The sequence below is a fragment of the Ruditapes philippinarum genome, unplaced genomic scaffold (assembly GCF_026571515.1).
Source record: "Ruditapes philippinarum isolate M1 unplaced genomic scaffold, ASM2657151v2 ctg4847_1_1_1_1, whole genome shotgun sequence".
Classification (NCBI taxonomy): domain Eukaryota; kingdom Metazoa; phylum Mollusca; class Bivalvia; order Venerida; family Veneridae; genus Ruditapes; species Ruditapes philippinarum.
The window spans coordinates 48,322-62,186 of NW_026860721.1; the positions used below are offsets into that span (position 1 = coordinate 48,322).

At 34.6% G+C, this 13,865-nt stretch overlaps 1 protein-coding gene across 1 annotated transcript; it reads right to left on the minus strand.

Moving 5' to 3' along the window:
• Window positions 1–274: 274 nt before the first annotated feature.
• On the minus strand, window positions 275–13,510 carry LOC132713180 (nucleolar complex protein 2 homolog; the record flags this gene model as incomplete). The annotated part of the gene is made up of 9 exons (XM_060695665.1): window positions 275–386; window positions 1,112–1,251; window positions 4,085–4,309; window positions 5,131–5,199; window positions 7,940–8,050; window positions 8,573–8,745; window positions 9,838–9,949; window positions 11,970–12,095; window positions 12,930–13,510. Coding segments are annotated over 9 exons (1,649 nt in total), but the record flags the coding sequence as incomplete, so codon positions are not given.
• Between the last annotated feature and the right edge of the window lie 355 nt (window positions 13,511–13,865).

The following is a 13,865-nucleotide window of genomic DNA, read 5'->3' on the forward strand; positions in this document are numbered from 1 at the left end:
CTAACTTACTTATTTACTTACTAACTTACTTATTTACTTACTTACTTCACTTAATAACTTACTTAATTGGGACAAAAGAATTGCATTACAAAATCGATGAGTCATCACAAATGCTTTTTTAACAAAGACAATGTTTCCATTTGTGTTGTCATCCACCACGATGTATATTTTCATTTAAGCATGATTTTATCGGCAAAAGAATTATACATGGCAATACAGATATAATATAAAATATATTCAATCTCCACCACCAATACATCACACTAGCACTTACCTCTAAAAGGAACGGCAACACTGGTATGAAAGTTTTCGTCGATCTTGAAATTAGTGACAATGCTTTAACACAGTGAAATCTTAGCGGATAGTAACGCGCAGTTGGTATAAGTCTGAAAAAATACACTACCTTTTGTACAAATAATAAAACATTTTCTTATAAATTGCTGTACATGAACAGAAAATTACAGTAAAACTGTACTCAAATGCTGGGCGTGATGCTGGATGTCAACACTCCGGTCAAGGAAAAACATTTGCAATACAAGCTGAAGATGTTTTTTTAATTAAAAAAACTTTAAAAAAAATGTATTTGCTCATTTACCCTAGTCTATTGGCTTCATTTTGTTTTCTTTGATGCAAAAATAAAAAACAACCAGCAAGTTTATATATCCTAGCCCTACCACCAACCTCATGTAATCTACCTGATTACCGTGAATTGTTAATATTTGCTTTTTCACTCTTATACCAGATTTAGATTTATGAATTTACACAACTTACAAACAGTTGAATGGATTTTAGTATAAATATACAAAACCACCAGTAATACAGCCAGGTCAGACTGCCTAGTTGTGCAGACCGGTCTGGACCTATAAAGGTAGCCAAAGGGTGGTCATTTCCTGCAGTTTACTTTGGGTCGCAATTATCATTATGGTTAAGACTTCAATTCATGACAGGTGCTAGTAAAAAATTTAAACAAAACGCTTGTACTGAGTAATGAACTAAAGTGCTTAAAACTTCAAAAGTTAACTAGATGTTATAGCAGACTTTACACCTTTTCAAGAGAAACAGTGGGGTGACAGTGATTACTATTTCCATCACTGCTGAGAGCAAAACTTACTTTATGGTTCCAGTTATGGTTTGTACTAGAGGGTAAATCAGTGGTTCTAGAACTTCATTGGGATATGTTGCACTTAATACCCGGCTCCACAGTTCTATACAGTGAATAAACTGCCAGTTATACACAGCCTGGCATGACTCCTGTAATAAAACACAAAAATATGATGTAACTCAAACTCAAAGCAACAGTTTTTTAGGAACAAGAGCGATCAGTGATCACATGTGTCGCCTCATAATGGCCAATTTCATGTTGGGACAAGTTTTGTGACAGACAGACAAACAGACGGACAGTGCACAACTAGACTTGGTACTGATCATTCCTGTAAAGTTTGGATGAAATTGCACCAGTAGTTTATGAGGAGTAGTGGGGACAAGCTTTTGTGTATCTGGCAACACACAGAAAAAAACACCTTTTTATCAAAGGGCCATAACTCCGAAAAAAATCATTCAACCGGAAAACCCGTCCAATATGCGCAAGGACTTGAGCTACAGATCAATCCTGTAAAGTTTCATTGAAATTGCATTAGTGGTATAAGAGAAGTAGTCCGGACAAACTTTAAAAATAAAAATTAATTAAAGGGGCCATAACTCTGACAAAAAATCATTAACCGGAAAATTCTGAAATATGCACAACTAGACTTGGTACTGATCATTCCTGTAAAGTTTGGATGAAATTGCACTAGTAGTTTATGAGGAGTAGTCCGGACAAGCTTTTGTGTATCTGGCAACACACACAGAAAAAACACACTTTTTTATCAAAGGGCCATAACTCGGCCAAAAATCATTCAACTGGAAAACCCGTGCAATATGCGCAAGGACTTGAGCTACAGATCAATCCTGTAAAGTTTCATTGAAATTGCATTAGTGGTATAAGAGAAGTAGTCCGGACAACTTTAAAAATAAAAATTATTAAAGGGCCATAACTCTGACAAAAATCATTAATCGGAAAATTCTGACAATATGCACACTAGAACTTGGTACTGATCATTCCTGTAAAGTTTGGATGAAATTGCACCAGTAGTTTATGAGGAGTAGTCCGGACAAGCTTTTGTGTATCTGGCAACACACAGAACAAGAGCGATCAGTAATCACATGTGTCGCCTCATGATGGCTAATTTCATGTTGGGACAAATTTTGTGACAGACGGACAGACAGACGGACAGTGCACAACTAGACTTGGTATTGATCATTCCTGTAAAATTTGGATGAAATTGCACCAGTAGTTTATGAGGAGTAGTCCGGACAAGCTTTTGCGTATCTGGCAACACACAGAAAAAAACACCTTTTTATCAAAGGGCCATAACTCGGCCAAAAATCATTCAACCGGAAAACCCGTGCAATATGCGCAAGGACTTGAGCTACAGATCAATCCTGTAAAGTTTCATTGAAATTGCATTAGTGGTAAAGAGAAGTAGTCCGGACAAACTTTAAAAATAAAAATTATTAAAGGGCCATAACTCAAACAAAAATCATCGAACCGAAAAATGCTGACAATATGCACAAGAAGACTTGGTACTGATCATTCCTGTAAAGTTTGGATGAAATTGCACCAGTAGTTTATGAGAAGTAGTCCGGACAAGCTTTTGTGTATCTGGCAACACACAGAAAAAGAAACCTTTTTATCAAAAGGGCCATAACTCGGCCAAAATCATTCAACCGGAAAACCCGTGCAATATGCGCAAGGACTTGAGCTACAGATCAATCCTGTAAAGTTTCATTGAAATTGCATTAGTGGTATAAGAGAAGTAGTCCGGACAAACTTTAAAAATAAAAATTATTAAAGGGCCATAACTCTGACAAAAATCATTGAACCGGAAAAATGCTGACAATATGCACAACTAGACTTGGTACTGATCATTCCTGTAAAGTTTGGATGAAATTGCACCAGTAGTTTATGAGGAGTAGTCCGGACAAGTTTTGTGATGGACGGACGGACAGACAGACAGACAGACAGACAGACAGACGGACAGACAGACGACGGAGAAGTGATCCCTATATGTCGCCACTACTCCGTAGAGGCGACACAAAAAAACACCTTTTTTATCAAAGGGCCATAACTCGGCCAAAAATCATTCAACTGGAAAACCAATGCAATATGCACAAGGACTTGACCTACAGATCAATCCTGTAAAGTTTCATTGAAATTGCATTAGTGGTATAAGAGAAGTAGTCCGGACAAACTTTAAAAATAAAAATTATTAAAGGGCCATAACTCTGACAAAAATCATTGAACCGGAAAATGCTGACAATATGCACAACTAGACCTGGTACTGATCATTCCTGTAAAGTTTGGATGAAATTGCACCAGTAGTTTATGAGGAGTAGTCCGGACAAGTTTTGTGACGGACAGACAGACAGACACACGGACAGACAGACGATGGAGAAGTGATCCCTATATGTCGCCACTACTCCGTAGAGGCGACGCAAAAATGGTGGTGTTTGTAGTTTTCACTACGGTTCACAGCAGTAGTCCCACTGAATTTACCAGAGCACAGTTCAGCTACTGCATTGTTCCTGTGCAGGTTGTCAAGCAGTTTACCAGTACTAGTTGCTTTCACTTTCACAAGGAACTGATTACTTCTGCACATACCAAATCAGATGTACAGCGCGAATAACCTTAGAAAGGATTTCATGATCAATCACAACAAAAATGACCTTCACCTTCCAAGAATCCAACACAGGTTGCTTGATTCACAGTCAAACGCTCTAGCTATTGAGCTAACCGGACAGCTTTTAGAGAAAAGAATTTCCAAGTCTTCTTTATATACATATAGGGAATATGGATTATGCGCTCATTCTACACCACCCACACTCTAAGTGGTCAAGATCAGGTTCATGGCAACAGATCCACTTCTTTTCCTTTGAAAAATGTACCTAAGAATTGGCTGCATCATGTACTTATTACAACACCATTATATTTCTTAGGTAATTCTTTAAAATAATTATCGATTCCATTGAAGAAATCAATGCCTACCTTTTTCTTTGTTGTAATGGCATTTCGTAGATGTATAGCAAGCTGTCTGATGTAAATAAATGCATACTGGTAGGCCAGGCTGAAATCTAATGCTAAGATTTCAACGTACGATCGCTGCATGAAGTTGATCATAGGTAGCATGTTTGGTGACGTAAATTTACAGTTTCTCACATATGCCATGTACATTTGCTGAAGTGTATGTATATAAATTACATGTATAATTGGCTATTAGAAGATATTTTCGTGAAGGGCAGAACCATACTTTGTGTACATTTAAATGATAACAAATTTAATTTATAATTTGTGTGGCATTTATTCCTGTGGTTTTCCTGGATAGGTCAATTCATGAATTTAATATAAATAGTATGTAGTTGCCTAGTAATTATATCCAATAAATTTCTTGTAAATAACATAGTGATTTTTCTGTTAAAACATGACTTATTTAAAGTTTATTTCAGAAAAAATTTGTAATTTTGTTGAATCTCTCTCAAGTCTGCCTTCTTGAACTAACCAGCACTGATACCATTTCGGAAAGATGGTCATTTCTACCAAAAGAAGCTCAAACCTATGTTCTCTGGTCCTGGTGGAACTTTACCACTAAACAAGCTTTATCCTTACTAATAAATAACAATAATCTGACCTTCATGCCTTCTAAATATTATAAGACACCAATAGTTTATATATTTTTTGCAAAGGAAGGGAGAGAAATCATTGTTGTATTTCTTTCATAAGTGCATCAGAGTTTCTTCCCTTCACATTATCTGACCGTTTTATTTTAATACGGAAATCCTTCAAACTCGAGATCCAAAGCAATTCGAAAGCTTTATAAAGTACAGACAGGTAATAAGCTGTCTCTGATAAACTGTGAGATATCACAATGGATGATTTATTGTGAGATACAAGTCTATATCTAACTGAAAAGAATTTGGGTGTTTTTCCTTTTTCACAAGCAGTAAATTTCTAAAATACGTTAATTGTGTTTTTCGAGTATATTATTCTGGGTTGATTAAACGAAAATATATAAGATTGTAAAGGCGTAAAGATACATTAGAAAGGCCTAGAACTGCTTGAAATGTCTCCTCTGCTCTGAATTTCAGATAGTTGCCGCCATTCTCCTGTACAAAAATAAATCAACTTTTTTATGGAGAGGCTGTTTGGAATTGCATATAATACAGATTTATGAAGAGTTGTTCAGAGTGAAAACATTTACACAGTGTTATGTACTGTGTTAGTTATTGCTGCACTAATTGTTTGAATAGCTTATATTGTCGAGTCTAGTAATTTCGCGTTCACATCCATTTCCTTTCCCTAATTCATGGATTTATGATACAATTACAGTTTAGATATATAAAGATTTTTTTTCCTGGTATGTGACTACTAATGACAAATGTTAAAATAAGGAGTTAACAATATGAGTACACTTTGCCACCAAACTAGGCATCTTAATTGTTTGTCGGGCATTATATTCTATAAATAAAATAATGTAGTATTAATATTTTTAATTAAAGGAAATAGTATTAATTAAAATTTTGAGTGCACTGTTGTAGAATAATGCAATCGGTTTTAGAGATCAAATGAACAGAGATATAATACATGAAGGCATATAAAAGATTAATTAGCAAAGCTGATTTGAGGGATAAACCGTTCATTAACTATATATTATAGTACAACTAGCAACTATTAGACCATTCTGAGACATGCAAAATAAAACTAGAATATGTTGTCATTCCATGGCCGACGGATGCCCGCCCGCATGCGGAGCCAAAATTTCTCAGATGTTATAATATTTTAGTTCCAAATTTGTTTGCACAAATTATTGTTTTCATTTTAAGTTCAAAGCCCTTTAAACTTTTCAGTGTTAACACAAACCATTTTCATACAATATTCAAGGCACTGAAATTATTCAGTCTTTAACCTTTTGAAATAGCATATTTCATATTTGTAGCCAAATAATGGCTATACATACATTTCCACAAAAGTATGAGTGCTGAAACAAAAAGTTCAAAAAATTTCCAATATTCAAGAAAGATAAGGTTGTCCAAAATCATTAAACACCATGACCAAATTCAAACTTAAACTGCTTATTCCTAAGACGTATCTATATTATTTTCAAAGTGAAAGGGACATAAACTCTGCCCAAAAAATCATCGAACCATGACCAAATTCCAACTTGACCTGCCCATTCCTTTGACATATCCATATGTCAAATTTGAGTTGAATATGTAACACTGTTGGGTAGATAATGAACAGAAACTGTAAATTTCATATCATTTTCAAAGTGAAAGGGGCATTACTCTGCCAAAAATCATTGAACCGTGACCAAATTCAAAATTGGCCTGAGCATTCCAGAAACATATCCATATGTCAAATTTGAGTTGAATGTGTTGTACTGTTGGGGAGATAATGAACGGAAACTGAAAATTTCATATTATTTACAAAGAAAAAGGGGCATAACTCTGCCAAAAATCATCGAACCATGACCAAATTCGAACTTTACCTGTATTTTCTCATGACATATCCATATGTCAAATTTGAGTTGAATGTGTTGTACCGTTTGGGAGATAATGAACAGAAACTGAAAATTTCACATTATTTTCAAAGTAAAAGGGGCATAACTCTGCCAAAAATCATCGAACCATGACCAAATTCGAACTTGACCTGTATTTTCTCATGACATATCCATATGTCAAATTTGAGTTGAATGTGTTGTACCGTTGGGGAGATAATGAACAGAAACTGAAAATTTTCATATTATTTTCAAGTAAAGGGGGCATAAACTCTGCCAAAAATCATCGAACCATGACCAAATTCGAACTTGACCTGTATTTTCTCATGACATATCCATATGTCAAATTTGAGTTGAATGTGTTGTACCGTTGGGGAGATAATGAACAGAAACTGAAAATTTCATATTATTTTCAAAGTAAAGGGGGCATAACTCTGCCAAAAATCATCGAACCATGACCAAATTCGAATCTTGACCTGTATTTTCTCATGACATATCCATATGTCAAATTTGAGTTGAATGTGTTGTACCGTTGGGGAGATAATGAACGGAAACTGAAAATTTCATATTATTTTCAAAGTAAAAGGGGCATAACTCTGCCAAAAATCATCGAACCATGACCAAATTCGAACTTGACCTGTATTTTCTCATGATATATCCATATGTCAAATTTGAGTTGAATGTGTTGTACCGTTTGGGAGATAATGAACGGAAACTGAAAATTTCATATTTATTTTCAAAGTAAAGGGGCATAACTCTGCCAAAAATCATCGAACCATGACCAAATTCGAACTTGACCTGTATTTTCTCATGACATATCCATATGTCAAATTTAAGTTGAATGTGTTGTACCGTTGGGGAGATAATGAACGGAAACTGATGATGACGGAATGACAGAATGACGGAATGACGGAAGGACGGAAGGACGGAATGACGGAAGGACGGAATGACGGAAGGACGGAAGGACGGAAGGACGGAACAGGGTAACACTATATGCCCCGGCCATTACATGGCGGGGGCATAAAAAAAGAGATTTAATAAAAATATGCTGAACTACATTGAGCGTAGAAGAAAATTTCCTGATGCTATTTGTTTTAATGACGTCATATTTGATGTCATATGGCTGTAAGCTTTCGTTTTTTTTGCTGTGCATATATCATGTAATAATGCACTTGACAGCACTATCTAATTGATAAGGAGATAGTGTGAAGTGTGTTAGTATGTATAATATACATCACAATTTTACATAGGATATACAAAAGTATGGGCCAAAAGTTTTAACCTTCTCTGAACAGGGTATTACACACTAGTAATAAATTAAAATATATACATGAACTATCAATACGTACCTTTAACACAGCTTTTGTGAGTTTTGGAAAGGTAGCATAATATGCCACGAGTTTATGTACATGTTTCAGCAGAACGTTCACCATGTTGGCTTCAGACAAATCTGTCAATAGCTGAAAATAAATTTAAACATTTCAAAAACACACATAAGAATCAGCCCATTGATTTTTCTTCATCAAAAAACGGCCAACATCTTTGAAAACATATTTTAACAAATAATCAACAAGTTATCTTTATTTGAGATAACCTGTACAAGATTTTTTTTGCGTTTGGGTTTTACCTTGCGCCAACACTGTAAAGGTCATATGGCCACTTTCTAGCCTCACTGGTGAACGAAGACCTCAGGTACCCCTTCGGGCATTATTTCAGGCACAAACAGACACCTGAGTAGAACCACTGACGTTCCTTAAGGAAGCTGGATAGCTTCCTCACATGAAATAAATGCAATTCCCTGTTCAGGATAAACATTTATAGCAGAATAGCAGCGGGCAAGTATTGTTGAAGTCTAGTGCAAGACCATAACTGATATTTGAGACTCATAGCGAATTCCTTGTAAATACAACTGTTTTGCAAAGTCAGTGACCACTTGGCTATGGACATTCCTGGTAAATAAAATCAATGATAAATGGACATACCTTCAACACATCAGCTAAGTATGATTTGACATCAAGTCTAACTTTCTTCCATCTCTTGTTTTTACTATTAGGCAGTACTGGTTTCTGCAGGTCAGTGGTCTTTGGTAGGTCCAGGAAGGACTGAAGAGCCCCTGGTATCTCTACCAGGCACATCCTTACCACTGCATTATACACTGTTACAAATAAAGGAAAACATTTATTTGGCAATTTGTATATACATGTTGTATGTTGACCGCAAAACTGTTGCAAGTCCTTCTTTCTTTCATATCAGTTACTACAGTTTTGGGGTTAACCCTCATTGTACTATTTCATTAGTACCACCATTCCTTTTTTAGGCTGCCTTGTTTCATTTTAAGTGTAAACTCATTTAACTTCACTCATACAACTGAGGGTATTTTCTAACAATTATTCCATGATCATTACTGTACCAGTATCATAACATTCATTTTTACTTCTTCAAGTGACAAACACCATTGTATGTATTTAACTATTCCCTTCAACCAAATTGTCATGTTAAACCTAACTTATTTGCATTACATTAGTATCTCAAAAAAACTTGCATAAAAAGCCACATTTTAAGGTATGTCAAAATAACTGACTGTCAGCATGAGAAAAGAACCCTTTACTTTATTAGTTTATTTTTTAGATTTACATACTGAATTCTTAAACATTTTTTATTCAAGGTAATATATACATGTTAATTATTTACAATTTAAGCAGAAAGGAATTTGACCGAGAGCTACAATAGCTCATGGTAGTCCTCTCCTTTAAATACATTCAATTCAATAGCTCAAGAAATGAATGAAAAGTTCTGAAATTTGCTGATTGTTAATTATTCACAATTTATCTTGAACATTTCAAAGGTAAATCACATTTCAATGAAAGTTAAGGTTAATTTTTTCATGCTGAGGTTCAATTATTATATTTCTTTATTCATTCTTAACGTCAGTTTACATCTAAATAACCTGTCAAATTCCTTCATCACAGAAACAACAATAAAATGAATACAAAACACCTTGAGAAACACTGCTCAGTGTTTTTAACCTTGCTGAAACCAAAACTTACAACTTTATGTCATCAGAAAGTCACATTATGTAGGTAAAGAAGGAAAAGCATTATATTTTGAAAGTCACAAGCCAAAATCAAAGAGGAAATGACTCCCAAACTTCCTTTAATGGAAGCCCTGGATACTGCTTCATAAAGGTAAGAAAAAATGGAAAATTTTCTTAAGAAAATTATTTATCGGAATATGAAACAAGACAAACCTTTACTGCCTTCCACCTTGTATTTTGTAGACACAGCAGTCACGGCTGTATGTTGTACAGCTGCTTTAAATGCGTACACGGCTTCATGAATCAAAGCAGGTGATGGCTTCTCCTGTATAGTTATATAAAATTACTTGTATGAAACATCAAATAACTTGACTTTAACATTAACCCTAATACTGCAGAAAAATTTTCCAGTTTTATTGGTTAAAAATTAAGATTACAATTGCATTTTTTTTTCTTTGAAACATGAACTCATAAGAATCTGGGCCAACTGGTAGGTAATTAGAAATTTATTATACGCAATAATATATATAATATATATTAATATTTTATATATAATAAAAGCTTAAATCAATGACTGCCCTGGTCGTCAAAACAAAACTGGTACAAGCAAAGGTTTCTTTATACAAACAAGAGGGCCATGATGGCCCTGAAATCACTCACCTGTATATAGGCCCCTGGGCCAAGGCTAATTTTAAACCAGGGGCTTTTATTTGAACAAACTTGGTAGACACCCATTAGAAGATGTTTCATGATAAATATCTAACCTCTAGCTCTTTCAGGTTTTTATTTAGAGATTTTTTAAGTTTTTACTATATAAACAATAACCCCCCCCCCCTCAGAGGGGCCAATTTTTATCCCAGGGCTTTAATTTGAACAAACTTGGTTACTCACTAGAAGATATTTCATGCTTAGTATCTAAAATCTAGCTCTTTGGGTTTTTTATAAGATTTTTTAAGTTTTAACTATACACATATAAGGAAAATCAATGACCACAGGCAGGGCCAATTTTAACCCAAGGGCCCTTATTTGAACAAACTTGGTAGACACCAATTAGAAGATGTTTCATGCTTAATATCTTAGCTCTAGCTCTTTGGAGTTTTTAAAAGAAGATTTTTTAAGTTTAAACTTTATACATAAAGGGAAAAACAATGACCCCCGGGGCGGGGCCAATTTTTACCCCAGGACTTTTATTTGAACAAACTTGGAAGACACCAACAAGAAGATGTTTTATGCTTAATATCTAATCTCTAGTATTTTGGTTTTTTAAAAGAAGATTTTTAAGTTTTTACTATATACAAATTGAAATAAGGTAAATCAATGACCCCCTGGGGGTTGGGCCAATTTTTACCCCCGGCTTTTATTTGAACAAACTTGGTAGACACCCACTAGAGGATGTTTCATGCTTAATATCTAAGCTCTAGCTATTTGGCTTTTTTTAAAGATGATTTTTATAAGTTTTTACTATAAACAAATAAGGAAAATCAATGACCCCTCCCCAGGCGGGGCCAATTTTGACCCGAGGGCATTTCTTTGAACAAACTTGGTAGACACTGGCTAGATGATGTTTAATGCTTAATATTTAAGCTCTACCTCTTTCCCTTTTCTTAAAGAAGATATTTTAAGTTTTTTCTTTCAGTTGCCATGGCAACCAGAGTTCTGCTTGAAAATAAAATCTTTGAACAATTTTTAAAGTTGACTACCAAAGGAACATTCCTGTGAAGTTTGGATGAAATTGGCTTAACGGTTTATGAGGAGATGTTGTTTAAAGACGGACGCCAGACGAAAAGTGATCACAAAAGCAGACTAAAAACAGATGATGAAACGTTTAATTACCAATTTAGATGAATACATTTATGCAAGAATAGCAATGAGAACTCAGACTTTAAATGTGTCTTTGTGCTTCTGCAGATGTTAATGCATGAAAAAAGTTCAATACTTTGAGTAACCTTAATTATTCTGTTTATCTTATTTGTTTGTTTGATTGGATTTTATGTCGCACCAACACAGTTTAGGTCATATGGCAACGTTCCAGCTTTACTAGTGGAGGAAGACCCTCAGATGTGCTTCTGTACATTATTTCAGGCATGCACGGGCAACTGAGTAGAACCACCACCGTTCCGTAAGCTAGCTGGATAGCTTCTTCACCTGAAAGAATCCCATGACAGGATCCAAACCCACAGCTGTGGGCAATAATAATGTTGTCTACATAGTTTTTAGAAATTGTACTTCTTGTAAGATTAAAAGTGCATTTTTATAAAGAAAGACAAAGTAAAACAAGTTTAGGTTTCATTGATAAAAATACAGTATTAACATAAATGTAACATTATATAAACAAAGGATAAAACCTTGAATCTCTGAGTCCACTCCTTTATCATTGCCATGGTAACTGGTATTTTTCCTCCTGATTGCTTAGCTGTCTTCTCGGCTGGTTCATCATCTTCTTCTTCCTCGTCATTACTATCACTCATCACCTAGACAACAAAGATATAACAGAATGTCTAATCATATTGAGGAAAGTATTTTATCAAACCAAAGGTGATATGCCCTCGCCACCAGTATAGAGCCAGGTTTTCCTGTAGATATGTGCAGTCTGAACAGGTTCTATACTGTTAGTCGACCTACTTTAAATTTTCATCTTGATATCCCCATAACTTATAATGGACAGTTCCAAAACTAAAGGAAGATCAAGTCCATCTAGTAAATTCAGCAGGTTAAAGTTTTAGGAAAAACAATATTGTGGGGGAACAATAAACTTGCTTTTAGAGAATTACAAGCTTTTTTCTTGGTAAATTACATCCCAGCTCCATTTTGAAAATATCATATAATACATGTATATGCTTGAGCTTGATTATGAAATAAACTTGCTTGCTTGTGAAGAAGCATAAAACGTATTGTGAAGCATTTTAAGCCTTATTTTGTTATCAGATTACTCAGACGGAATTTGAAGAATAAGAATACTAGCATTCAGAATTATAAGCTTAATTCATGCAATAGCAATTTACAACATTACATTTGAATAACTGGAAGTGGTGCATAAGTCATCTCAATTCTTCATTAAATCGTCAATGGCAATGCTTAGTTCCAGATAAATGGAAGGACTAAATGAAATTATTCATACAATTTCATCTATTGAAAGTGAAATGTAAAACAAAATATAACTCAGGATTTTCATTTTTATCAGAGGCAACAGATGTGCCAACAAAAGCAACTGACTTGGCCAAGGGAGATCTTTAAATCTACACCGCATTTCAACCGATGACATGGCTTGCCACTGTTAATAATGAATATCCTGTAATTATCCTCACCTCTAATTCAGCCGGTGGTTTATGTACACCTTCATCATCAGAACTGTCAGATGCATCCATATCAAATTCTTCTCCAATATCATCAACATCCTCATCATCATAATCATCATCATTATCATCACTACTACTCTCTTCTAATTCTTCTTTCTTTTTCAAAACTTTGCTTGACTTTTTGACATTTTCTTTACCATTTAACTTTTCATTTTCAATTTGTTTTTGGTCCTTTTTAGCTTTAACTTTCTTTTCAGGTTCCTTTCCAATGTTAGATTTCTTTCCACTTTTATCTTTAAGATCAGTCATTTTGCTATCATCATCGTCCGGAAAGTTTTTCACATGCTTTTGTTTTTGCTTTGACATAGCTAAATCGGCTGCTTTCTTTTTCAGTTCTTCAATTTCTTTCTTATTTTTCTGTTCAAGAAATTTGGTTATATTTGTCGAGCAGATTTCTTCATCGGATGACATAGGGAAATCATCCTCATCTTCATCATCACTGTCATCATCATTGTTAATGACTGGTTCATCAGATTTGCTAGTATCATCATCATCGCTGGTGTCGGACACATCAGATCCTGACATATCTCCTATAATAGGAAAACATATTTTACCATTCTATGACATGCAGAAATGTTTCTTTAAAGATAACATCATACATGTAACAGCTTACCTGATAAATATATTTACAATGTTTTTTGATCATAGTGTTAATTCTAGTTTTTTACACATTCATTAAAACTAAATCATCCAGTTATTAACATTATTTTTCTGCTTTTGGTGGGTCTGCTAAACTGACATGTTCCTAATAGCAAAAATCTATTTTTCCCCAAAATGCTTTTAATTCTTTTCCCAATTTACACAAATCAAAACATTAAATTAAAAAAATCTCTATGTACTTGTACAACAAAGGCGTAAAGCAGAAGGCACTCAAACACATGATGG